This window comes from Mesoplodon densirostris, chromosome 4, assembly GCF_025265405.1.
Source record: "Mesoplodon densirostris isolate mMesDen1 chromosome 4, mMesDen1 primary haplotype, whole genome shotgun sequence".
In the NCBI taxonomy this organism is placed as follows: Eukaryota; Metazoa; Chordata; class Mammalia; order Artiodactyla; family Ziphiidae; genus Mesoplodon; species Mesoplodon densirostris.
The window spans coordinates 148,255,976-148,281,631 of NC_082664.1; the positions used below are offsets into that span (position 1 = coordinate 148,255,976).

The 25,656-nt window shown below is 50.8% G+C and overlaps 1 protein-coding gene across 6 annotated transcripts in view; it reads left to right on the top strand.

The window, feature by feature from the left end:
• Nucleotides 1–25,656, top strand: part of PDE8A (phosphodiesterase 8A) — a 148,825-nt gene that overhangs the window by 16,893 nt on the left and 106,276 nt on the right. For 2 of the 6 annotated variants that reach the window (XM_060097461.1, XM_060097463.1), the window contains exon 1: nucleotides 22,926–23,899. The exons of 3 other annotated variants lie outside the window; for them this stretch is intronic. In XM_060097461.1, the coding sequence (XP_059953444.1) occupies nucleotides 23,696–23,899 (204 nt within the window). In that variant the 5' untranslated portion in view covers nucleotides 22,926–23,695. Of the gene's footprint in view, nucleotides 1–22,925; nucleotides 23,900–25,656 lie in introns of those variants that run through there. One more of the 6 variants, XM_060097464.1, reaches the window with a different exon arrangement.

Below are 25,656 nucleotides of genomic sequence, written 5' to 3' on the forward strand. Positions count from 1 at the left end.
CTTACTGAAAATACGGGACACTAACCTGAAAATCAACTAAGATTGATCAAATGTAACAATAAAACCATCATGTATTGAATGTTTACTACATACCAGGTATTGTTCTAAGTACTTTATGTGTATTAACTAATTTAATCTTTAAGAAAACCCAGTGGGCTTGGTGTCACCCTAAAGGTTCACCTTTAAGAGTAAGAAAACTGAGGCAAGTGGGAGGTTTAACAATTTCCCCAAGGTTTCCTGGCTAGAAACTGGCAACACTTGGATTCAATCCCAGTACACTGATTTCTGAGTCCATACTCGACATTGATACTCCTGTACTTTTCATTTTACTTTTGGAGATCTGTGAAATATTATGAACTTCTTTGTTTATCTGTTTTTTGAGGCAATTTTCCTGATTCTATTGGTCAGGATTCTTTTGATTGCAAGTTACATCAACCTGATCTAAACAAGCTGAGGCCCAAAGTGAAATTTGTGGGCCACCATAGCCTGGCTTACATAACCAAACCATGGGAAGGACAGGAGTGTGCCAGCCTCTGGGCCACATGAAACCAGGACTCTTCTCCATCTTTCCCTTTCATGTGGTCTCATCTTCATTTTCTTGGACTGCTTCTTTCTGCTCAGCAAGAAACGGTGCCCACCAATAGCTCCTGGCCTCATGTTTCACAGCTTCATTAATGGGGAGGGACTGAGCCTCTTCCTTTGATTCCAATTTGAGAGTCTCCGGGAAGAACTAGGACAGCCTGGCTTGGAACACCTGCCTGTGCAGCGGCCACTGGTGGCTTCTGTGATGGGCAACAGCTTTCACAGAAGTAGGTAGTTGGATGGGGAGCAGCTCTCAGAGGAAGGGAGGGTGCTGGTCAGACAGATGGTAGCTGCCCCTGCACTGGGGTTCAGCTCAAGCCCATAAATGCTTTTCAGCTTGAGAATGAATACTGCTTTTTATGTGTAATGACAGTTTATTATTCCTAATTCTGACTCTGAGGCAGTTTGCATTCTCAGTTATCAGAGAAACTTTCCAGTAATTCTGTTTGCTAAGAGGAGAATGGCTAACTTGTAAGAGATAACTTGTGGGAAAATTTCCCCAAGTTTTGACATAGAAAGGGCTTTCCAGTTGACCCGCTTCCTTACTTGTGCATTCTGCCTAAAAGATACTTAGTGATGCTGTATTGCTCATTACTTCTCTTTTTATCATGTGGTTTCATAACTATTACTTACTTTCTATTCTGTTTTTGCATTCCAGTGGCAAGATCACTGCATTCTGTGTTTTTGTGTTTGTTTCGTCCGTTAACTGCATCTTGGGCAAGTCATCCAACCTTGTGGACCTTAATTCCTTCACCTGTTAGGATAGGCTGATTGTTGTAACAAACCCCCAAATATACAAAAGTCTCAACTTGAAAGAAGTTGCTCAATCACGTCAAGTTTAAAATAGGTGTTCCTGATCAGTGGAGGACTCTTCTCTACGTGGTGGTTCAGGGACCAAGGCTCCTTCCATCTTGTGGCTCTGCCATCTTCAACACGTGGCTCCCCAAGATCATTGTGCACATCTGCACGGACAGCTTGCAGAAGGGGAAAGAGCATGAAGGACTGTGGGTGAGAGGTTTTTAGGGACCAGATCTGGAAATAGTCCATGTCTGTTCCATTGGCCACTTGGCCACACCTGACTGCCCTGGAGGCTGGGAACTGTGATCCATCTATATCTGTTTGTGCCCAGGAAGGAGAGGAGCTGGCTTTGAACAGCCAGCCAGTCTCTACCACACCTCTTTGGTAACTTTTGTAATTCTTCTCCTTTTCCCCTCTCCCATGCTTAGCAGTTGTGCAGTTTGGGTGGGATGGAGCCCACCCCCAGCGCCAGAGCGGTCCCTAATGTCCTTACTGCCACAGTTATTTGTTCAGTAGTAGATGCATAACCCAGGCCTAAGTCAGACAGGACATGAAGTCCTCTGGTCCCAGTCACTAGTTCAGAGGCAGGCATGTGATATAAACTGTCTCAATTGGACTGGAGTGGTTGAGGGATAGATGTCCCCACCCCACCCCAACCCCCAGTGAGGACAACGCCAGCTCCTGGGCAAGAACAAGCTCGGAGAACTGCAGAGTCCCAGAGCCAGAGTCCCTACCGAACCTCTCCTGAGGCTCGAAGGATCTCACTCTGCACTTCGTGTTTGCATGAGTCGATAAATCCACTTTATCACACAATAATTTGAGGTTAATTTTCCTTACTTGCAGCCAGAAGTATCCTGACTGATAGAACTTAAGAAAGGGAAGGGGATCAGGGAGAGAGAAAGGATAGAGTCTGGATGTCTAAGTTCTGCTTTGGCTCGTTGCTACCACGTCTGTGATGTTTCTCCAAATACTTGAACACCCAAGCAGGGTCCGAATGGATGTTATCCTAATTTGACTTCTGAGTTCCCTGGAATTACAGCTGAGATAACTATTTTTTAACATTCTTCTTTTTTCTACCTTTAAACAATAATTTCTCTCTGGATTGAATGACAGTTTCACTGAAGGATAAATTTGGACATTTTATTTGTCTTCTACCAAAGTGAACAGGGCACAGTTCATATGCTTTCTTTTCCCATGTTTTATTTCAGCAACTTCTCTAAAGTTTGCCTTTTCATAAAGAAAATATATAGAATAAATGTACACATTGCAGAAGACATTTGGTTTATATAGCTGGGTATTATCTCTGTATTATATAGGCCTTCTTTATTTCTTGAGTTGAAATGTTCCAAGCCCTTTTGAAATTTGAACAGTTTATCAAATTTGTTGATTTTATAGCACCTCATCTTGAAAAAGAATGCCACATGATGTTCCTGAAAGAACATTTTGAGAAAATTATATAATATTCAATAAGGCAGTTGAAAATAACCTGTTAAGTATTTAGGAATTGTTGTTCAAGAAACTAATTTGCACAGCCAGAAGCCGTTAGCTCAGTGCACAGACACTTCATACTGCTGTGGTGACAAATGTGAACCTGAAGGTCCAACCTGACTCATTCAGAGTATGGAGAACAGCAGAGGGCTGACGACCTCCTCATTAGAACTGCCCTCCTTTGCTTATTCAGAAAAGACTGAGGTAAAGAATACTTACTGTAGGATTAAAAAGCAAACAGATAAAGAGAATTGGGGCCAAGGGAACACAGGGGTAGACTACTCAGTTGAGTCAGGTATCAGGTCGTATGTGGCAATGCATGCCACAGAGACTTGCATGATTGCCAGGGGGTTGGGTCACACATTTGGCTCTGAGCTTCTACAGCCTCAACAGATAGGAAAGCAGTCCCAGAGTTCCTGAGATTTAACAGAAGCTAGTGACTCAGGAGAAGTGTAGTTTCTGAGCCTAGGCCTGAAGAAATCACTGTCCCTTTTTAAGGATCAAGGCTCTCAACAATGTTCCCATACTAAATATGGTGGTGAGTGTCCCTCAGTGCAAGCTGAGGGCATGATACTTGTGGACTCCAGATCAGGCCAGAGCAATTGGACCCAGGCACCCTGCTAATTGGATTCAGGAATTAAAATTTAGTTTGTCTGGGAGAATGTGACGTTATCAATTTTTAATCTTGGCCAATTTTATTTACATTTATTTGATTAGAAGTGAAGATCAGTCTTTTTCCAAATGTTTATCAACGATTTGTAATTTCTCTTTTGTGTATTGTCTGTTACTTTGGCGATTTCCTATTGGAGAACTAGAGGTTTTTTTTTTCAATCTGTATGTAATTTTTTTAAAAGTTAAGACTGTTATTAGTCCATTTGCCACTTACGGTTAATAACTTTTTTTTTTTCCTAGTTTGCCTTTTAAATTTGCTTATGGCAAATGTTTCTAGGATTGCTTAGTGAAATGGGATAAGCAGTTGTGCTGGGAGTGGGAGGATAGGGTTAGGGAAGCTGGCCTGAGAAGGGGGAACATTTGGAATAGCCTCTCTAAGGAGGGGAGAAGGTGTGGTCGGGGGCGTGGAGAAAGCACCCTGGGCAGCACGTGGCACCCAGCTGCCTTTGGACGTCACGCATTTACATTCCATTCTGCAAGGTCGTGTTACTATTCAGCAGGGCTCTGCCACTCTTGTGTATGTGGGCATGAGCTGGCCGGTGGGGCTGATCTGGAATGGGAGTTTTGCATTTCTCAGAATGTCCACTAGCTATTGACAGGGCACACAAGAGAGCAAGAGTAAGGGCTGTGAGTTTGGGTTTGACAGAAGTAGCTGACCCAAGAAAAGGTCTGGGAGTTTAGGATAACAGGTGAGCTAAGGCCTGATAGTCTCAGTGAAAGGCACACAAGCCTCGTGCTCAGCACAGCGCCTGCTGTATAGAACTGCCCAGTACCACTAAGTCTCCCAGCAGCGTGCGCTGGAGGTGAGCAGTGAGGACAACAGAAGAGGCCAGCCACAGAGGCCCAAAGACAGGTAAACAAATCCTGCTGTTGGAGGGCACAGGGTGGCACTGGAAGGGGCGCCCGAGGAGCTTCCAGTATGCTGGTAGTGTTGCTTCTCCATCTGGGTGCTGGTTATACAGGGGTGTTCAGTTTGTGAAAATTCATCTGTACACTTATGATATATGTACTTTTCTCTGTGTTCAATAAAATGTAAAGAAATGAAAGAGCGAGTGCACACTTCGGTGCCAGACCACCCGTTTTCAAATCCCAGCTCTTTATAGCTACTTTATAGCTGTGGGACCTTGGGAAAATTACTGAATCTCTCTGTGCCTCAGATTTCAAATCATGTAAAATGAGGATAATAATAGCACTTATACCCTAGGCGTGCTATGAGGATTCAATGACTCAATACATGTCAAGCGCTCTGAATAGTGCCTAGCAAATAGTAAACACTCCCTATTATTAGTTATTTTGGTTAATAATGGGTATTGCTATGATAAAGCGAAGAGGTACGAGAGAGAACTGATAAACTGGGAAGTTGTGGTCAGAGAAAACTAGTGGGCATTCTGTCAGATGATGTCCTGAGTGTGGCCATGCAGTGGTGCCTGAGTGGGGTTGGGTGGACCAGACCGGGGGTCGGTCAGAATTAAACGGAAGGAACTGTCGTGTGGTGGCGTCGCCACGTGAACCTTGACCTTGCCTAGGACTTGAGGTGGAGAAGACTGATGTCGAGTCCCAAGGCCCTTAGTGAGTGTGAGTAGCCTGTGGCCTCGTGGGGTGATGTGAGTCTCAGAGGGTCAGAGCTGGGGTGGCTGTCTGGGAGTGACAGTGGGGGCATCAAGAGCAGCCTCCTGGGCCTCCCTGGTGGCGCAAGTGGTTGAGAGTCCGCCTGCCGATGCAGGGGATACGGGTTCGCGCCCCGGTCTGGGAGGATCCCATATGCCGCGGAGCGGCTGGGCCCGTGAGCCATGGCCGCTGAGCCTGCGCGTCCGGAGCCTGCGCGTCCGGAGCCTGTGCTCCGCAACGGGGGAGGCCACAACAGTGAGAGGCCCGCATACCGCAAAAAAAAAAAAAAAAAAAGAGCAGCCTCCCTCTGACAGTGGTCTGGAGGAGGGCAGCTGTGGGCTTTGCGGGGTTTTATTCCAGGGCTTTCCCAGCAGTCTCTCTGTTGCATAGTTAGTGGCACAGAGAGGTGTCAGAAGCCAGGTGACATTTGCTGTGTTGTGACAGTGAAATATAGGTTAATTACATCTGCTCCAGTGTATTTTCCGAATTCCGTTCTCAGTCGGCTGATACCTGTGATGGTCTGCCTGGCTCCCTGTCACTGCCTTTCTCCTTGGACCTTGGCTAGATTTGTTTTGCCCCACCAGACAGACCGCTCCTCCTCACCGTGTAACTCCCCCCCACCCCCAAATTTAGTTGCAGGAAATTAAAGTCATCCTAGTTCCACGCTCTGGGAGAGTCTCATTTCTAGTAACTGGCCCTTGTTGCTGCGGACACACTGCCATCTTTAATTCCACTGCCGGGTATGGGTCTTTCTCTTATATTCTGAGTTCCCTGCCAGTGCCCTGGCTTACCCACAGCTGAGGCCTCCTTTGCATTTGGCCATCCCCCTTTTTTGACTGTAGGCCCCAAGGATGAGGTCCTACCACCCGACCGTGACTCCCTGCCCTCACTTGACTGTCTGCCCGAATCCAAGATCAGGGAACTAGATGCTGCATGCATGCCGCAGCTAAAAAAAAAAAGATCCCGCATGTTGCAATTAAAACCCGGCGCAGCCTAAATAAATAAATAACATAAAATATTACATTAAAAAAATAAAATAAAAATGTTTTCAGTTAGCATTTTTGACTCAGTGGGTGACACAAAGTACAGTCAATAATCATTAAGCTACCTTAATCTTTATCCTCTGACAGATTAGGTATACTTCTACATTCAAATGGATGTTTGTTTTCTTTAATTCAAGTTGCAAAGTTACATTTACATATGTTTTGTGATTGCAGTCCATTAGGAGTCATTTAATTTCATAACAGAGTTGATTTTTATCACATCGAAAATGAAAAAAACTGCATTATTTCATTGCAAGGCTGGAAGCATAGTATGCTAACATTATATGGTTGTAAACCACTAAGATTCTGAGTTTGCCTGTTACTGCAGCATAACGTAATGAAAGCTGACTAATACAGCAGCAGCCTAAGGGGGTCCGAGTACCCCAGGATGATGTTGGGTGAGGGAAGCTCCAACCAGGCAAAGTCACCAGGTAAGACTGGCAGATGACAGAGCCAGGAAGTGTGTGAGATTGACAACAGCAGTACCTGTGACAATAAGGGACATGCCCTTCCACACGCAGAAGAGGCCAGATGATTTGTTGAGATATTAACTTTGTATTCCTCCCTCCCCTGGCTCTTTCAAGCAGGGAGCCAATCCCTTGGTATTTCCTTGCTTTGGGTATTTTTGGTGGTCAGAGCACAGAAGCTTCCGGAAGTCGATGGCTCTCTTTTGTAATAACCTTGGGTCTATGGAGATTCTGTGACACATCCTAGAAGAGGAAGAAAGGGTGGGCTTTTAAGAGCTAAAAGGAGGGAGAGAGAGAGATTTCTAGCCAAGTCGGGAAAGGGGGAGTGTGATTAGGGCAGGGAAGGGTAGGGAAGTTCCCACGTCCTGATTCTAGGCAGTGTGCAGGAGGTGACAAGGCCTTGGAGGGAAAGGCTGCCAGGTACACTCAGGGAGGGTACGTTAGACGCAGAGTACACACCTCTTCCCTGCAATTCCCACACCCCGAGGGGCACCCCAGATCAGCTGAGTCCCCACACCTGAGGGGGTAAAAGGTCTGGGATAGGGGACAGTCCTGCAGCCACTGGTATGACCAGAGGGGTCGCCCCAAGGCTTTGGTACTGTCTAAGACCCCGGCACCTTGACAAAACATTGGAGTTGGGGGAGGAAAGCTCAATGATGTGCCTGAGATTGAATTTCTTACCAGCTCAGTGGGATAGTGACTTAGAGTCAGCTTTAAACTGAATTAGAAAAAATAAAGAAGCATGCCAGACCACTGCAACTTTGCAATCCCTCAGGCAGTCCCTAGCCCACCGCTCGCTCCCATGCCCGCCAGCAAGCAAGTGGCTACCAGATGGGAAGCTCCTTGCAACCCTCCCCCCAGGAGTGGAGGCCGACCAATTGCATGTCCCTGGGAGGGGGGCCCCCAAATCCTCCATCTTGAGGTCCTGCTAGAAATGGGCTGTCAGAACATTTCCTGAGCAGAGGGAGGTGGGAAAGCAGGGCCCAGGTCTGGGAGCAGGGGAGAGGCTAAACCACCCTATGGTGGGCATGGGGCACAGGGTGGGACATCTGTCACCCCACAGCGTGGCAGTGGGCAGGGCTGGCTCATCTTCAGCTGTGTCCTGACCAGGCAGGATACCTTCCTAGGGATCCAGCTACACTCTTGTCTTCTCCTATCAGCCACTGCCCACCAGGCAAGTTCATGATGGGATTGACCCAGGACAAGCCCTGGATGACAGCTGAGAGTACAAGGGCAACTGGGTGGTTAAGAGGCAGATGGCCCAGGTGATCCTTTCAGGCAAAGTGCCAACTTCTCATCATGGCTCATGAGGATGGTTGTGATCCAGCCCCTGATGACCGCCCTCATTTCATCTCTAGCCACTTCCCAGCACAGCCCCTCCCTTCTCCTAGTTCCAACCTCCCTGAGCTGCTTCCAGTGCCTTGAAGGGACCACATTCTCTCCTGCCTTATGGCTTTTCTACAGGCTGCTTCATGTACTGGAACACTCCCTCCTCCCACTTAGCTCATTCTACTCATCCCTCAGGACCCAACTCCTACTCATCCTTTAGGACCCAACTCCTACTCATCCCTCAGGACCCAACTCCTACTCATCCCTCAGGACTCAGCCCCTACTTATCCCTCAGGACCAAATTTGGTCTTCTGTTCTAGGAAACCCTCCGAACCCCCAAATCTGGATTGAGGATCTGTTCTAGGCATCCCACAGCACTGGTTTTCTATCTTGGTCCTTGTCATACCTGTTATACCAGATTGTTTCACTGTCTGTTCCATAGGCTCTTGTGTAATCTCTTGGATGCAGGAACTGTGTCTGTTTCATTTATCATGGTACCTTTAGTACCTGATGTCTGATAAGGAGGATGGAAAGGGAAAGGGAAGGAAGAGAAAGAGAAGGGAGGGGAGGGGAGGAAAGGGAAGGCTGTTTGTGCCCTTCTTGCCTTGCCCACGAACCTTGAGACTTCCTTGCCTTTGAAGCTCTTCAATAAGGAAGCCTAGCATCCGGCCTGGATGGCAGGTTAGTTGAGGTGGTTCAGGAGGCTGTGACTCCAGCAGTCCAGTCTCCGGCCTGGATTTAGCACAGGCTGGGGTGACGATACCCAGGGCAGCTGGAAGCCACATTGCTGGGGGGAAATTTTAACTGCAGCCAAGCAGAAAAGTAAACGTCAGAGCCAAGGGGAAAGCCTGCATCTGTTTGAGGTGCAGCAGCAGGACGTGCTCAGAGGGCGGGTTGGGATGAAGGAGGGAAACCAGCAGGGACTGCTTGGTGATCCCAATATCTGTTTTCCCCCCTTTTCTTATATTAAGTATTTAACTGAATATATGGCCACCCAGAATAAAATCGCCATTTCCTGGCCTCCCTTGCAGCCAAACGGGGCCACATGATTAAGTTTTGGCCAAGGAGATAGAAGAAACATGTTGTATGACTTCCACAAAGTGTCCTGAAGGGAGGGTCCATGCCCTTCGTCTAGGGTGACCCACTTGTCCTGGTTTGCCTGAGACTCTCCTGGTTTTAGCCAGAAAGTGCCACTTCCTGGGCCATCCCTCTGTCCTGGGCAAACCAGGGGAGTCAGTTACCTCCTTCTGGCCAGCATGTGAATGTGAGAGAAACTGGCCTGGAACCATGAGGTGCAGCCACGTGCTGGGGATCGAGAAACCTGGGCTGCTAGACTGGTGTCTGCACAGTGAGTTCAGGCCACTCAGATGGTCCTGAGTCTGAATCACCTGAGCCTGCATCTCTGATTACTCCCTTTGGGCTTTGTTTACCAGTGAGAAAAATAAACGTCTGTGCTGTAAAAGCGTCTGTTATTTAGGCTTTTCTGGCCCATGAAGCTGCACCTAATCCTAATGGTAGGGAAACAGGACTAAAGCCTTGACAGACGCTGGTTTGTTACGCTGCCAGTTGTGCAGGGGATGGGGGCTTGGGGGGCAGTCCTGAGAGTGCTCACTGTTCTCCGCAGAGCTGTCTCGGGGGCTGCCCGGGGAGTGAGGGACTGATGAGAGGTCACGTTTCTACTCCCGTCTCGCCAAAGGCTTCAGTGCTTCCTGCTCTTATTTCCTTTGACAAAATTGTTCCCTTCCTAAGAAGCAATTTGAAAGCCACTGGTTCTCAAATGAATGGTGACAGCCTGACCCACTGTCCTGCTCTGACCCTACCGCTCCCGGCTGTTTAGCTACTTCTCACCCACTTACATAGTACTTGCACAAAACTCATTGAGACACAGGCATAATAACGAACATAGAGACCAAAAAAAAAAAAAAAAAACGGAAATTAAATCCTAGAAAGAGTTGCATAAGCCTAAACCCCCAGGAGAGACCTGGCACCAGACGGTGTCGCTGGCAGCAGCCCTGTATGGGACTTGCTGTTGCAGGGACCTCCCCGAGGGCCACTTTGGGGTGAAATCTACTCCTGGGGGTGCTGCATCCTGCCTCAGGTGGGCTTGTTTCTAACAAAGCATCGCTGTTCCTGGATGTACTGCCTTCAGGAGCACCTGTGCAACCCAGGAACTGTCTGGGTTTGTGGATAAGGCTGAGGGTGAGTTGTCAGCTGTGGGATGCCCAAGGCAGGGATAAGTGCAGACATGGATTTAGCGAACCTGGGAGTAAAGATTTCCCACTGGCCCCACCAGAAAGCTCGGCAGTTTGGGAGGTACTAGTAGAGCCCTATACTGGAGGGATAAGTGGGGTCCAAGACACCCGGGGCAAGTGGCCTAGAACAGGGGTCCCTGACGTGCTACAGTTAAGCAGGAGATGGGGCAGCTCTCCCAGCCTGACCCCTAAAGGGAGGGCTTTGTCTTATCCTATCTCAGCTGCCTCCTGGTTGTGCCGTTTCCTGCTCTGCAGCATGAGGAAAATAATAATGCCAACTGCATGCACGTGGTGAGGGTGACGTGCAAAAACTCAGTCCAAGGCCTAGCTTGGTGTGGCTAAGCCGGTGGCTCTGGCCCGGTTCTCTCACAAGGTTGTGGTCAAACTGTTGGTTGGGGCTGCAGACCGTTGAAGGCCTGATTGGGGCTGGAGGACCCACTTCTAAGATGGCTCACCCACGAGGCTGTTGGTAAGAGGCCTCAGTTCCTCTCTACATGGGCCTCTCCTACAGCTGCCTGAGTGTCTTCACCCCACAGCAGCTGGCTTCCTCCAGAGCAAGTGATCCAAGGGACAGAATGACGTGGAAACCACAGTGACTTTTACTATGTAGCCAGCCTTGAAGTAACATGCCATCATTTCTGCGGTGTCCTACAGCCCAGCGCTATTTTTTGGTTTTTAGTATCTTTTTTTTTTTTCCGCACCGCGCAGCATGCGGGGTCTTAGTTCTCCAACCAGAGATGGAACCCGCGCCCCCTGCAGTGGAAGCGCAGAGTCTTAACCTCCAGACCACCACGGAAGTCCCCACAGCGCTATTTAACAGGGCAGGGGCTACACAAGGGTGCGAGTACCAGGAGGTGGGGCTCGTCAGGCTCTGTTGTGGGCTGGGACCACGTGACCACACAACCGCTGAACCAGTCCTGGAGCACCTGTTGCCTGACTTCTTGTCATGTGACATAAGAAGTCCTATTGTTATTGTGCTGCTTACAGCCCAAAGCATCCTGATAGCCCTTCCCCAAAAGTCCTTTTTTTTTTTTGCTTAAAATAGCCAGAGTTGGATTCTGTGACTTACAAACTAAAGTCCTTGACTGATACCAGAGAGTAAGTCTAGACCATCAGCCCTCTTCAGGGAAGAGGGAAAGGTGGGCTCTTGGGCTGCAGGCATCCTCTGTGACTGTCACTCCAAACCTCACAAATCTGACCTGCTTGTCCAGGGTCTAAGAATAACCACTGTGAGGGGAGAGAAAACCTGGCTTTTACATGCCTAAATCGTCATAGTTAGATTAAAATACTAAAGAACAATCCTTGCTGCAATGACACGACTTTGCTTCTGCCTGATTCTCCAGCTAGCTCTGTGGCTGAGTCTCTGTGGAGGGATGGACTCCTTCTCCTTCTTTCTCCCCTGGCTGAGATTCCCTGTTTACCTTTGGGATGGGGCTGATTCCAGCAGAGATTCCCAGGTTCTGTCCCTTGGGTGGCCAGCAACCAGGAGGATCTCACAAAGTTGCCACCGTGGGCCAGGAGAACATAAGTTTACACAAGTCTGGTCTCCTACCAAAGGGAGGCCAGAAATCAGGATTCTCTGAGCTCTCTGTAGCCTTCATGTGGGCACTGGCAAGCTTTCACATTTCAGAAGGAAGAGGAGCCTTTTTGAGCTCACCCTCTCTGACCTTCTGGATCACCTGCAGCTGGGAGCACGGTAGTTGGGTGGCCCATGGACGCTGGCAGCACCATCACTGCCAAGCTTACTAATTATGTGCTGGGAAAGAGTCAGACCCCGCCCAGATTTCTGTATTCTGCTGGGTCCCAAGGGCACCCATGCAGAGGGGCAGGCTGCAGGGTGAGAAATTATATAGGGTCATCTTTTTTTCTTTTTTAATAAATTTATGTATGTATGTATGTATTTATTTATTTTTGGCTGCGCTGGGTCTTTGTTGCTGCGCGCGGGCGCTCTCTAGTTGCAGCGAGTGGGGGCAACTCTTTGTTGTAGTGCGCGGGCTTCTCATTGCGGTGGCTTCTCTTGTTGCAGAGCACAGGCTCTAGGCATGCAGGTTTCGGTAGTTGTGGCGCAGGGGCTTAGTTGCTCCGCGGCATGTGGGATCTTCCCGGACCAGGGCTCGAACCCGTGTCCCCTGAGTTGGCAGTCGGATTCTTAACCACTGCGCCACCAGGGAAGTCCTCTAGGGTCACCTTTATCCAACCGCATACTCCCCTTCAACTCAGAGAAGTTGTGAGTGACACAATGAAGCATTTCTTAGAAACAAGAACTGACGTCCATCACTGCGTGAAAGGCTCGCGCAAAGGGGTGAAGGGGTATGGTGGGAGAGAATGCAGCGGCTTGGGGTCCGGGCTCCACCACACGCATCGCGTGGCCTTGGACAAGTCCCCTCTTGCCAAGCCTGCTTCCTTCTTTGAAGAGAGAAGCTGAATCGCAAAATGTTAGATCTAAAAAGGACAGGGAAGTTCATCTGGTGGCCTCGTATGTCAGGTAGAAGGCTTTGGGCTGCAGATAACAGAAGGCCCGGCTAAAAATAGCTTACACAACAAAACTGTTTTACACCACCTAACAAGGAGTTCAGATGTTGGGCGGTTATGGGATTACATTCAGGACAGCGAGGACACAGCTTCTGTCCGTCTTTCCACTCTGCCGCCCTCAGGTGTTGGCAGCTCTCCCTCATAGTGGTCAGGTTGCTGAAACAGCGCCAGGCATCCCTTTGTTGCCCAGCCATTCTGTAGGCAGAAAGCAGTCAGATGTCTCTCTCGTGTCTCTATTTTCAGAGTGAGGAAAACCTTCCAGAAACCCCTCTCCACACCATCCCCCAGAGACCCCCTGCATCCCATTGACCAGGGGTGTGTTGCGTGCTCATGACTAAACCAATCCCTGACTTGAGGAAAGGAGTGACTGCGATTGCCTGGAACCAACCAAGCATCACCCCACGGGCTGGGAAGGGCCTGGGAAGCAGGTGAGAGGAGAACGGCTTCCCAGGCCCTTCACGGTGTGTTGGGGAGGGAACACACCGTGTCTGCCATGGCTCAACTCCTCCTTTCATAGGTGGGGACTGGAGGGGGAGGGGGACTTTCTCAAGTCAAGTCACACTGGAGCGGGTGGCAGTCAGGGGTGAATGCAGTTCTGACTCTTGGGCAGGCTATTTCATCACAACCTGTTGGTTCTGGCCTAGGTGATCTCGAGTCTGGAACTAAAAATCTGATTCTCTGTGAAAACTTTTCTCTCTAGAGTCACCTTAAGTCCATGGCCAGCCTGGGACATAATTCTCCAGAGTTAACTCAAGCCCTTGAAGTTGGCTCAGTAGGAGGCAGACAGGCTTCCCTGCCTTAATGAGAAGTTGCTGTGGCACGGTAGTTAAGAGATCTGAAGGCAGGCAGAGCAAGATCAGACCCCATCCCTGACATCCCTGCCTTATGCGCTATTTGTTGAGCCCAGCGGACTACCCCGGCAGCAGCTGGCAGTAACACCGTCTGCCAGTGAGACTGTTGGTAACAGTCACCCCATCAATGATTACATCGATCCATGGCCAGCCAGTAAAATACAAACCACTCGAGATATCTCAGGCAAAGCAGTGTTGATGAGAGGAATTGGCTAAAAGGTGTTGGAAGAGCTGGAGACACAGAAGCATGACAAGGGTGTTTCCAAAGGGATCAGGAAGCTGCCAGGCCCCAGGAGGACACACACCTTGCTGCTGAGCTGCTAGAGGTGCCGCCCCTATGCTCACCGCCAGCTACTGTTGCCACCAACCCAGCTGCAGCCACTGCCATGATGCTGCCAGAGGCAGACTGGCTTTTCCCTTCCTCCTGCATTCTAACCTCTTCTGTGCCTCCATGGGTTGAACCCAACTAGAAACCAGCTGGTCAGAGGAGTGGGATGGAAAAGAAGGGACGAAGGTCCCGTTAGATCATATGTGGGACAGAAACACGTAAGATGAAGGTCAACAGCATAGATCTCAGAGTCAGAGAGGCCTGGGTTGGTGTCCTTATTCTGTGACCTGGAGCAGGTCACCTCCCCTGTGTGAGTTTTAGTTTCCTCATCTATAAAATAGGAATGCTAATACTCATCTCAGAGTTCTTGTGAAGGCTCAAAAGGAAGTGATCATAAGGAGCTTCAGACCAGTGGCCAACAGCTTAGAAGGGGCTAGTTCCTGAACCGACCCTGCTCCTGCCTCTCACTTCTGGGCCTTTGTACTCTGTGCTTTCTCTTACCTCTGCCTGGAATGTTCCTTCCTATATATTTTTTAATGTTATGACTTTGTAGCCCAGATAGGACATTTTTAGTTGCAAGAGACCAAAATTTAGAACCGAAGAGGCTTAATCAAAAGCAGAAGTTGTTAAGGCCAAAAAGTCCCAGCATAGTTCTGACTTCAGGTATGGCTTGATCAGGGGTTCAAGCAATAACATCAACACACATTAACTCTGGATTGGATCATGTGCCTATCTTGAAATCAATTTCTGTGGCTGGGGCTGTGGTACATACTAAACATTCCATCCAAATAATTTGAGTTGATACTAGGGGTGCCTGTGGTTTCCCAGAGGAAAATTAGGTAGCTATAAGGATGAATGGGTGCTGGACAGGAAAAACAGCTATCCATTCATATTTCAGCTCAGGGAAAACATCCTGGTGCTCACTCTCCTCTGTTCAAGGTTAAGTCATTTCCCACTGTGATACACAATCAGAGCTCCTTGTACGTCACAGCATTCATCAGCTTATAATTATACTCTGATGGAGTTGAATGAAGGAGCCTGCCTTCCGCCCCAGATTATGATCTCCATTGATAGGCAGGGGCTATTTGGCCATCACTGTAACCTCAGTATCCAGCCCAGTGCCTACACATGCTAGACGCTCAACAGAGTCTGTACATGAAGGGATGAATCTGGGACCCCGGTTATTATGAGGCCCAGCCTGTTACTGTGACTTTTTCCAGCTGCACTGCTTCTTAGGCTGGAGTCTTTCCCCTCCAAAGTCTTCTCTGCCCTGCAGGCAGGCTTGGGCACACTTATACAGGACACCCCTCCCGAGAGAAGAGAATGACCATTTTCCCATGGGACGTGGGAGGCCTGAGACCCAGAACTCAGGGCGGCTGATTCAGGCCATCAGAAGCAACTTGATGAATCAGGAGAGAGGCCAGAGGAAAAAGGAGGGTTACTTTGGATTAAGAGCTTTAAGAGGAGTGATTCATGATCGTTGTGGCTGACATTTAAAAAGCTCCAAATATTTTTGGTAAACAGTGTGCTGCTTTGCATTTTGCCTCCCATTTCTCCTGGGAATGAAGCAGCCCTCAGTTGCCCTGGGGTGTATCATATTTCACTTTCTGCTTCTCAAGCATCCGTGATGTTTGGCTCCTCAGTTTCCCGTATGTAACTTACTATCGCCAAAACTTATTTTCATGGAAGTGCTTGCCCAGTAGAGACAGGTTGGGCTTTGGCGTCAGTTAGGGCACAGTGTGCAGCCTGGTTCTGCCATCGGCTCTCTGTGTGACCTAGGACAAGTTACTTAACCTCCCGGAGCCTCCATGTTCTCTCCAATAGCGTAAAGATGACAACATCGACCTCACAGGGCTTTGGGGATATTTAGATGGGGAGGAGATGCTTCTTTGTAGTGCAAATTCCAGGTTTAACCAAAGCTGTGGCAGGTGGATGGAAGGGGTGGGAAGGAGCATGTGCGTCAGGCGAGGGAGGAGAATGGGGAAGCTGCAGGGCTCTGGGGTCTCCCTGGTGTACCCAGGGGTGGGCGTGAGTCTGAGTCCCCAGTAGAGAATCTGTGAACTGATGCTGGAAGGGCTCTTTGCCCAGATATAAACTCTGCAAGACACAGGGCACAAACAGCATGCCTTCAGGGCCTAGGAGACACTGTGTGTGTGTGCAAGTGTGTGTGCACACACGCGTGTGTATGAAGGTGTAGGGTGACCAATCGGCCTGGTTTGCCTGGGACTGAGGGGTTTCCCAGGGTGCAGGACTTTCAGTGTTAAAACCTGGAGAGGAGAGTCTTGGGCAAACTGAGACACGGTTGTTGACCCTGTAAGTGTGTCTTTTCCTCGACTTGTGCCTGGAGCCCAGAGGAGCTTCAGCACCCTGAGGACTCCAGGGCCTCAGCTTTCACAGCATCAGGAGCCAGTGCCAGGGCCCAGCTGTTAACACGGTGTGGGGTGCCAGCAAAAGAGAGAATGGGGTTGATCTCACTACCCCACCTCAGAGCCCCCCTCAGATACTCCCAGAAGTAACTGGCTGAAACGTTGCAGGAGTCTGGAGGCCTGCCTTAGTAGAGGGGGAAAGAGCCAGCAAAACGTGGGTTATTACCACCATGGTGACCAAGGTGAGGTCTGGGGAAACATGGGTTCCATATAAGGGCCAAGCCAGAACCTGGCACTTAGTGTGATTTTTGTCATTATTTTCTAATGTGCCATTGATAGTGTAGAGTACTACTTTTTTACTTTTAATCTGGTCACTGTAGAGAAACCTTTCATGTTAATAACTCTTGAATTGATTTCTGAGTATCTTGGATATAAAGCTACATTACTTGCCATTAATGATCAATTTTATCTCCAGTTCCAACATCTGTGCTCTAATTTCTAAGCCTCGTCTCGTTGCACTTTTCAGACCATCTAGATAACATTGGCTAATAGCAGCGATGGTTGTTGCCTTTCGTTTTATTTCTGAATCCATTAATTATGCTCTAGCCAAGTGCTTCTTGGTCTTGGGGCACTCTTTCGAGTAGACCCGCTGAGTCCCGGCCCTGGGGAGTGTTCTAGTGCTTCACTATTAAATATCTTGAAAGCTCTTAGCTGGAAATAAATATGCTTGATTGTATTAAACAAGCATCTTCTGTTTTGAAGAGCCTTTATAAAGGGTGGGTATTGGGTTATTAAAGACCTGCATCAGCCGTCGTTCTAAAAAACCTGTGTCTTCATCTGAAAAATGGGGGCAGGGGTAGGGGAGTGAGGGGAGCAGTAGTAACCACTTCCTGGGGCCGTTTTGAGGAATACGTGAGCTCACACGCGTGAAGTGCTTGTCACAGAGCCTAGCACAGTCAGGCTGGCCGGTGTCATCGCCGTCACAGGTCCCATCTCAGGGCTGTCTGGACACACTGCTGTCCTCCTCCAGGCCAGGAGACCCTGTGTTGCTCCCCTGCTCCTGCCCTGAAGGAGGGGCAGTCAACAGCGATCCTGGCCCCCAGAAACCAAGTTCTCCTTTTAGGTGGAATTTGGCTGAGAGCCACAGGCTGGGCGGTTGGGAGGCTGGGTGGGTTGGGATGAGCCCCCAGGGAAAGAACAAGAGCTGGAGGACTTCATGGGTCCAGGCTGCGCCCCATCCAGCTGTGTGACCTTGGCGTGTCACTTGACCCCCTGTGACCTGCTTCTTGAGAAGGCCATTCCTGAGGAAACCTGAGGCCGGTCCCACCTACCCGGGACCTACCCGGGAGGTGGAGTGAGGCCAGGGACGGAGCCAGGGCTGGGGCACTGGGTCCAGGGTAGAGGGAGGCATGGACTGTTGTTATTAAATAACAACATGACCTGCAGGGCAGACCCTGTGAATTTCCCCCAAGATACCAAATTCCTCCCCCGCACTGCCCCATGCTTCTCTCCCCTGCACACACCTGGACAGTGCACTTTCCAGAGGAGGTAGGCAGAACCGGCCATAGAATTTGTGGGATCCAGTGCGACATGAAAATATGGGGCTCCTTTTCAGCACTTATTAAGAATTTTAAGATGGTCACAGCTGAGCATTAAACCGAGATTGGGACCCTTGTAAGCATGGGGCCTTGTGATGGGGGCTTGGGATTAGGGACATTCCAAATTAGGAACTTGGACAAGGAACTTCCTGTGGTGTGGAAAGCAATGGTGTTGCTGTGGGGCTGTGGAGGTAGAGACTGGGGCTCCCAAAGGCCATGGTTTCAGCATCACAGCAAACTGCATCTGGAGAGCTGAGGTGTCAGGACTGCGAGACGGTCCTAGTGGCATCTGGGTCCCTGTATTCTTCCCTTCCTGTATTCTTGGGAAATGAAGCAGTAAGTACCTACCCTGGCTGAACTAGTGGAGTTGGGCTCTGACCTTTACAACCAAATACAGCAATGTTAGGAATTTGGGACTTTCTCCAGTAGGTGGGAGAGGATATGACCCTGTGGTCTGGTGGGAAAGTGTGGGTGGAGCCAGGGAGCTGGCACTGGGGGCAGAGCTCCTTGTTGGGAGTGTAGGAGTCTGAGACGGCAGGAGCTAATAAGGGCATTTTGAGGGAGGGGGTCCACATTAGGTTGTCAATCCTGAGCTCCAGGAGAACCACGAGTACCAAGGTCTGGAGCCAAATAGAGGAGAGCAATGCAGGTGTACGTCTGAATTCTGGAGTGAGAGGACAGCATCTGGGGGCTTCTCTCTACTGTTCTCACCTATAGGAAGGGCTTCTCCCTCCTTACAGTTCTGGCCTAGGGGCGGATCATCCAGTCCCTCCCTTATCTGAGAAAGGCTGGAACATTCAAACACTTTACTAAAGGCTTGGGAGTACAGACAGAAATAAAGATAAGGAGGCCAGGGGCCTGGAGAGGATGATCAACAGAGGCCTTGCATCTGGGGGTGGCTGGATCCCCCTTATCCAGGAGCAGAGGGCATGTCCAAAGAGCTCCCCCTTCTCAATCCCTCAGCTCAGACAGGCTCCATGGTTTCATTTCCCCTCATCCCTTCTGGAGCTGGGGTGGGCTGAGGGGTACATAACTTTTTCACCAAGCAATTCAACTTTTAGGAGTCAACCTTACGGAAAAAGATACATTCAAGGATGTTCACGGCAGCCCTGTTTGTGATATCCTAATAGCTGTGTGTGTCTGTGTGTGTGTGTGTGTGTGTGTGTGATATTTAACATAGAAACAGGTCTGGAAGCATATGGTCCAAACTATTAACAGTAGTTACCTCTACGGAAGGAAGGGAGTGGGGAAGGAAGAGAGCCTCTCCTTTGCTTCTGCACACTTCATATACTACTGCTGTTTGATTTTTTGTTTTTTTACTATTTTTCTAGCACGTATTCATGTGTAAATTATAAAATGTGTAATTTTAAAACAATTTTAAAATTACATTGTACAAACCTAGGGGCAGGACAAGAATAAAGACGCAGATGTAGAGAATGGACTTGAGGACACGGGGAGTGGGAATGGTAAGCTGGGGCGAAGTGAGAGAATAGAATTGACCTACATACACTACCAAATGTAAGACTGATAGCTAGTGGGAAGCAGCTGCTTCGCATGGGGAGATGAGCTCCCTGCTTTGTGATCACTTAGAGGGTTGGGATAGGGAGGGTGGGAGGGAGACGCAAGAGGGAGGGGATGGGGGATATATGTATATGTACAGCTGATTCACTTTGTTATACAGCAGAAACTAACCAACATTGTAAAGCAATTACACTCCAAAAAAGACATAAAAAAATTACATTGTACAAAATTTTGAAAGCTAGAGAAGTGAACCTGGTGACGTCTGATGCCACAAATTTGTAGGGGTATTCAACCTCGGGGTCATTTCATTTCCTCCAGCAGTTTCTGGCAGTCTGGGGGGAGGCCTGGAGGAAGGTGGTGTTGAAAGAACCCAGGAGAAGGTGGTGAGCTAAGACGCAGGCGCTCAGTAATTATTCTAGGCATCTGATGTCAGTTAGCCCATTTAATTCCTGAGAGGTAGATATCCTTAATCCTAGATTTACAGTAGAGGAAAGCAGCTTGGAGAGAGGATGTATGGCAGGGTAGGGGTTCACACCTCAGGGTGCAGGATCTCTCCCACTTGTGGCTGCTTCAAGTCCAGTTCAATGGGGAAGGCAAGGAGAGGAGTAGAAAACTGAGTGCCAATAGCAGTCTTTGAACGCTGACTCCTAGGTGGAGGAGGAAATAAAGCCAGGAGGGAGCATAGGTGGTAAAAAGGATCAGCTTAGGTGTAAGAGGTGTGGAATCGGAGTCGGTTTGGGTTTTAGATAGAATAAAGCTGTGTGGGACCCTGCATCTTCATGTCTCTCATGAACTGGTGAAGCGGCCATGAGGACTGAGGAGTCTTTTGGGAATGGCCTGTGCTAGTGTGTGAGTGGGGGTCCAGGCTGGCCTCTGTCCCTTGGGTGACTTCTTTCCCGGCCCCACTGACCTCATGCCTGAGACCTCAGGGTAAGAACTGGTCGAGGGGACTTCCCTGGCGATCCAGTGGTTGAGACTTCGCCTTCCAGTGCAGGGCTATGGGGGTGGGGTGGGGTGCCTGTTGGATCCCTGGTTGGGGAGCTGGTATCCCACTTGCCTCCGGCCAAGGAGCCAAAACACAAAACAGAAGCAATATTGTAGCAAATTCAATAAAGACTTTAAAAATGGTCCACATTAAAAAAAAAATCTTAAAAAAAAAACCAAACTGAAGTTGACCTTCAACTACAATTCTGAGCCTGGTGGGCGTCAAGCAACTCTGCTTGGGGGAATGGATTGGGGGTGGTGGAGGAGTATGTTCTCCTGCGTGCCATGGAACTTCCGGGTACCCACATGGCTGGGGGTGCCTCTCCTGCAGCAGGAGTGGGATTGCTCGTGAGCCCCCTACATACCCCACAGGCTGGGATTCTTTATAGGGGCTCAGGAGTCCTGGGTGAGCCAGTGGGTGGCACATGCCAGTGAGGTTTGGGTTAGTTCTGTCATTGTGACCCCCTTTTGTGTCCCCTGTTACTGAGGTGTGGGGAAACTGGGTAGAGAAGTGTTCAGGGACCTCAAGGTGCAGATTATGGCCAGGGAAGGAGGGGTGGGGTGGAACCGATGTCAGGTAGTTGAAGTTGAGATGGGGGGTGGCCGGAGAGACTGTGACTTCCTGGAGTGTCCCAGGCTGAGTTCCAGAGTATGGATGAAAGTGAGTGGGCGGTTGTCCCTTGTGACCCCAGCAGTGGGCAGAGGACTCATACCGTTCCTGTCTGCTCCTGCTTTGTTCTCAGCCTTAGCTTTCTAAGTCTAGGGTCTCCAAATTGCAGAGCTGGAAATCAGTTAACGCTGCTATCCAACAGGTCTCTGGCAGCAGAGAGGGCAAGAGTCCAGCTCGGGACAGCAAAGGGCAGCGCAGGAGGCCAGCGAGGCGGGGCTGGGGATAAGGGTCCCCACCCCGAATTAGAGCAGGGCTCAAGGATTTCCAAGGTGAGCCCAGGACACCGAGGTCCTGCCTGCGAAGGGGAGCCAAGAGGGCAGCCTGAAGCCCCCGGAGGAGGCAAGGTCAGTGCTGGGAGTCATCAAGGGCAGGCTTCTCAGTGAGGCGGGGAGGGGAGGACAGAGGGCGTGAGATAGACTTTCAAGCACTCTGAAGGTTCAAAGCGTTTTCTTCACCAATTACTCTTTATTTAGAGCAGTGCAGATTCTGCCTGGAAAAGTTACGTTCGAAAACCAGCAAAACAGAGGCAGAAAACACTATAATTGATGGTAAAAACCTTTTTCTGTGTCTTTCAAGACATCTTCTTTGAGCCGCTGGTACTTTTATAAGGCAGGGAGGCACACATAAGATTATTGCTAAATGTGCTTAAAGTTGATAGTGTAAGTCACGTGCCAGTGGTTTGGGCCCGATCGGCTAGTATAGAGGGCCAACAGCACAAAACTGCCCTCGGGTTACCCGGCCTTTCAGCTCTGCTGCCCTGAGGAAACTAAGCGGTGCGCACCTCCGGCCCGGAATATCCCGGCTCGAGGGGCGCCAGGGCTGTGGATCTTAGGCTCTTCTTGAAGCCCGACCCGCCGTAGGGAACCCACCGCCTGAGCCCGTCTGGCAGTCTCAGCGCTGCAGCAGGGACTCCAGCCCGGAGCACGCGTCCGGGTCTTTACAGTAGCTGGGCTGGAGGCGGGAGCCGTGGCACCTCGGGGTCGTTCCAGGGCCGCGCTAGGAAAGGTGTGGACGGCGGGAGAGGAAAGGGACCCGTCGCGCCGGGGTGTCGGCTGACCGGGAGCCGCAGCGAGGGCGGGAGAAAGGGCGGGTCCGAGGTGGGCTGCTCGGGGTACTTGATGCACGCCCAGGAGTGCCACCCTCTAGTTGATCGTGGGAGGGGACCCAGGCACAGAGAGGCTAGGTGATTCGCTCAAGGTCACACAGCGAGCCGCTGGCGATATGTGTGGGGTGTAGTTCTGCCAACGCGTCTCGCGTCATCACAGGCCTCGCCCGGCACGGCGGACGCCTGGTTCTGCTCCCGCAAGCAAGGAGGCTTTGGGGCCTTGGGCGCCCCATCCTTTGGTTAAGAGGAGAGTAGGACGGCGTCCCCAGCTTGCCCCTAAATGTAGCTTCTTAGCATCACAGCCTCCCAGTCGCCTGTGTAGGCGGGCATGGTGCTCCAGGTCTTGGCGCGAGAGGGAACGCACAAGGACTGCGGCCCCCGACAATGACGCCCGGACCCCACCTGCCTCCGACCACCCGAACCATAGGTCCTTCCACCGGCCTCATTAATGGCTCAGAGATAGTGACCGTTATCTCTAATTATCTATTAGTTATGCAGCTTCTAAGTTACGGAGCCGGCATTCGAACCCATTGGTCTGGGCTTTGGTGGCCGCAGGCCGGAGGTCAGAGCCCGCCGGCCCGGGGTGGCAGTGTGTGGCCTTGGGCAAGTGTTTCTCCCCGCAGCCGGGCAGCGCGCCCCTCCCGTCGTGGCCGCGCATGCTCAGTGGCGGGAGGGGCGGGGAGGAGGCGGCGGGCGCCCCAGCTGCTTTGCATTGACGCTGGCACCCGCTGGAGGTCACAGCTGGGGGCTGGGCGCGGCGAGCTGCCTGGTAGACCCGGCCCGGGAAACGGAGCCGGAGCCGCTCCGCCCGCAGCTCCCCGGTGAGCGCCGCTGCTTCAGCGCTTCTCGACGGCACGGCTTCAGATCCGACTGGAGCCGAGGAGGTCTCTCCTTCCCTACCCGGGCGGACGCGGCCTCGCCGCCCCGACCGGCTTTCTCCGGCCCCTACCCCTCAACGGCGAGAGATCTAGGCTAGCTTTCTCCGCCACCAGCCCTCGGACCAGGAGCATTTATTCGCGTGGCGGCAGGCGGAGCGGCGTGGGTGCCCGAGCCTCGAGAGTCGGCGGCTGCAGCGCCGCCGAGCGGGAACGGGGCCGTGAGCGGGCGCAGCAGGGAGCTCACCTCCCACGGGGGACTCGCCTGCTCTCGGGTCGGGAGAGCTCAAATCTCCTCCCCCGAAATTCCCCGGAAGCGCGGTGCGGCTGAGGCGAGCGCGGCGATGTGAGGGAGGCGGCCAGCGGCTCCCACTTCAGGAAGGGCATGTTCGGAGGGGCGGCCGCGGTGCGGTGCCCGCCCCACCGCCCCCTCCCCACCGCCGCAGCTGCTGCGCCCGCACCGCGATAAAAGGGGCGGCCGCACTTCCTGGCGCGAGACTCGTGCTCGCCGCTGCCCCCCCGCGTGGCGATGATACGGCGCTCGCGGCAGCCGCGAGGCGCCGGGCTGGCCCTTTACTGATTGTTTCGTGGCTACCCTCCAGCGTGTCGGCGGCGCCGCCGCCAGCATGGGCTGTGCCCAGAGCATCCACGCTTCCGAGAGCCGGGCGGTGTACCACAGCGGCAACGAGGCCGAGGACGCGCCGGGCCCCGCGCCGCCGCTGTTACAGCCCGGCGGTCCGCGCCTCCCAGCCGGTCAGACGACGGCCGCCTCCGCCCGGTCCTGCGGCTCCAGCCTCGTGGAGTCCGAGCCAAGCGGCAACGGCAACACGGTAAAGGGTGCCGGCGGGTGGGGGCTCCGAGGCTGCGGTCCGCGGTGAAACTCGGGCCCTGCGATGCGGCAGCTTTCCCGCAGGGACGGGTGGGGCTCCCTCCCGGCCGCGGTGCACTGTCGCCCGGCTTTGGATGACTTTGTCGGATGCCAGCGGACCGTCTTGCCAGGGCAGCGACCGGAGGCGTACCAACCCTGGTTCTGGGGACCGTGCTTAGTAGAGTTGTGCTTAGGACGCTTTCCGAGCCGCGACGTCGGTTCCTGGGACACATCCGACCCGACGTGTCGAGCAGGAGGGACCGCTGTGAACTTGACCCAGGCGCTTGAATCCATTACCTCCCAAACAGCGGGTACAGAGGAACACCCCCCCCCCAAGATATTCTGGCGCGACCCTGAACGTTAAATCAGTGTGAACTTTGTTCTTTTGGTTCTCGTGGTGGAAAGGGAAGGTCGGCTTTCACTGTGAAGCCGGGGTACTGGACCCTACCACCGTGTGGCGTTTTCCCTCTGTCAGCTTTGCACAGGCATGCAGTTGCAGTTTTCCATTTTGTTTGGGACTATTAAAATGTAATCTGGAACATCAGCTTTGCTTCATTGCACATGTATTTGAGGTCCACGTTTATTAGCATGCATGTTGTACTTGAAGCATATGTAATTAGAAAATAGTATCAGAAACGCGATTTTTGAAGCATTCAGCAGAACAAAGTTAATTTTTTATTAAGCATTCTTACTGTTACAGTTTGTGAAGTAAGCCTTTCTCCATCCTCCCCTGGAAAATTACCCCAAGCAACTAGGAGGGGGAAGAAAAACGCAGAAATGAAAACTCTGTCTTTGAAGAAGTTAGGAGATGTCTGAAACCCCAAACCAGAAAATAAGTGGAAAGGGTTTTTGAAAGATTGGACCAGGAGTATGAGAGGAAGTAGACAGAAGACACTTGCAGCTGCAGACCTTAGGAAAAGAAAACTCAAGTAGCAAATAGTACTTTCCAAGGTGAGGGATGCACCCTGGGGTTCAAAACCAAAATGTTTGGTTTGAAATGGTGGAAATGAGTGCACAGGCTGGTGGCAGATGCTTCACCGGATCCAGTTTGATACCAAGATGCAGAGGAGCATGGACTGAAGGAGGACTTATCGCAAGTAACATTTGTGGGGAGCAGGCTGAGCTGTGGTGACAGGAAGGAGAGGACTCTGCGCTGTGAACAGCCCTCACAGCTGCCTGTCTCTTTGGCTGGAGAGAGAGAGAAGCTCAGGAATACCTTCCCCCACTCTGTGTGTCCACGTATACCATCCTGCCAGAAAAGGAAAGAACACTCCCGTTCCCCTGAACATGGCTCTGGCTCTTCTCCCAAGTGAGTCTTCTTCAAATAACTGGTCTAGAATAAACCGCCTTCAAAAATGAGTAATCAAAAATGGACCAGTTCAGGATCTAGTCAAACATAATTACTTAAAAGAGGATGAAGAAACATGAAAAAAACAGAAAGATGATGATGACCAGCCCTCACTAGAAAAACACTGGCACAGAACAAGTGAAAATTATGACAAAATATTTCACAAATTAAAGAAAAAAGTCAATTTACTGCTGCAAAGAGCTGGAGCACAAATCAGAAATACAGGAGCTCAGGGAAGAAATGGCAAGTCAGTAGGCAAAAAAAAATAAGTTCAAGAAAGAAAGTGAAGGGAAAAATAAAACCCATCAAAGAAATGAAGGCAAGTTAAAAGTTAACCAAGACAGTGTATAGAAAACAGAAAAGGAGTGAGC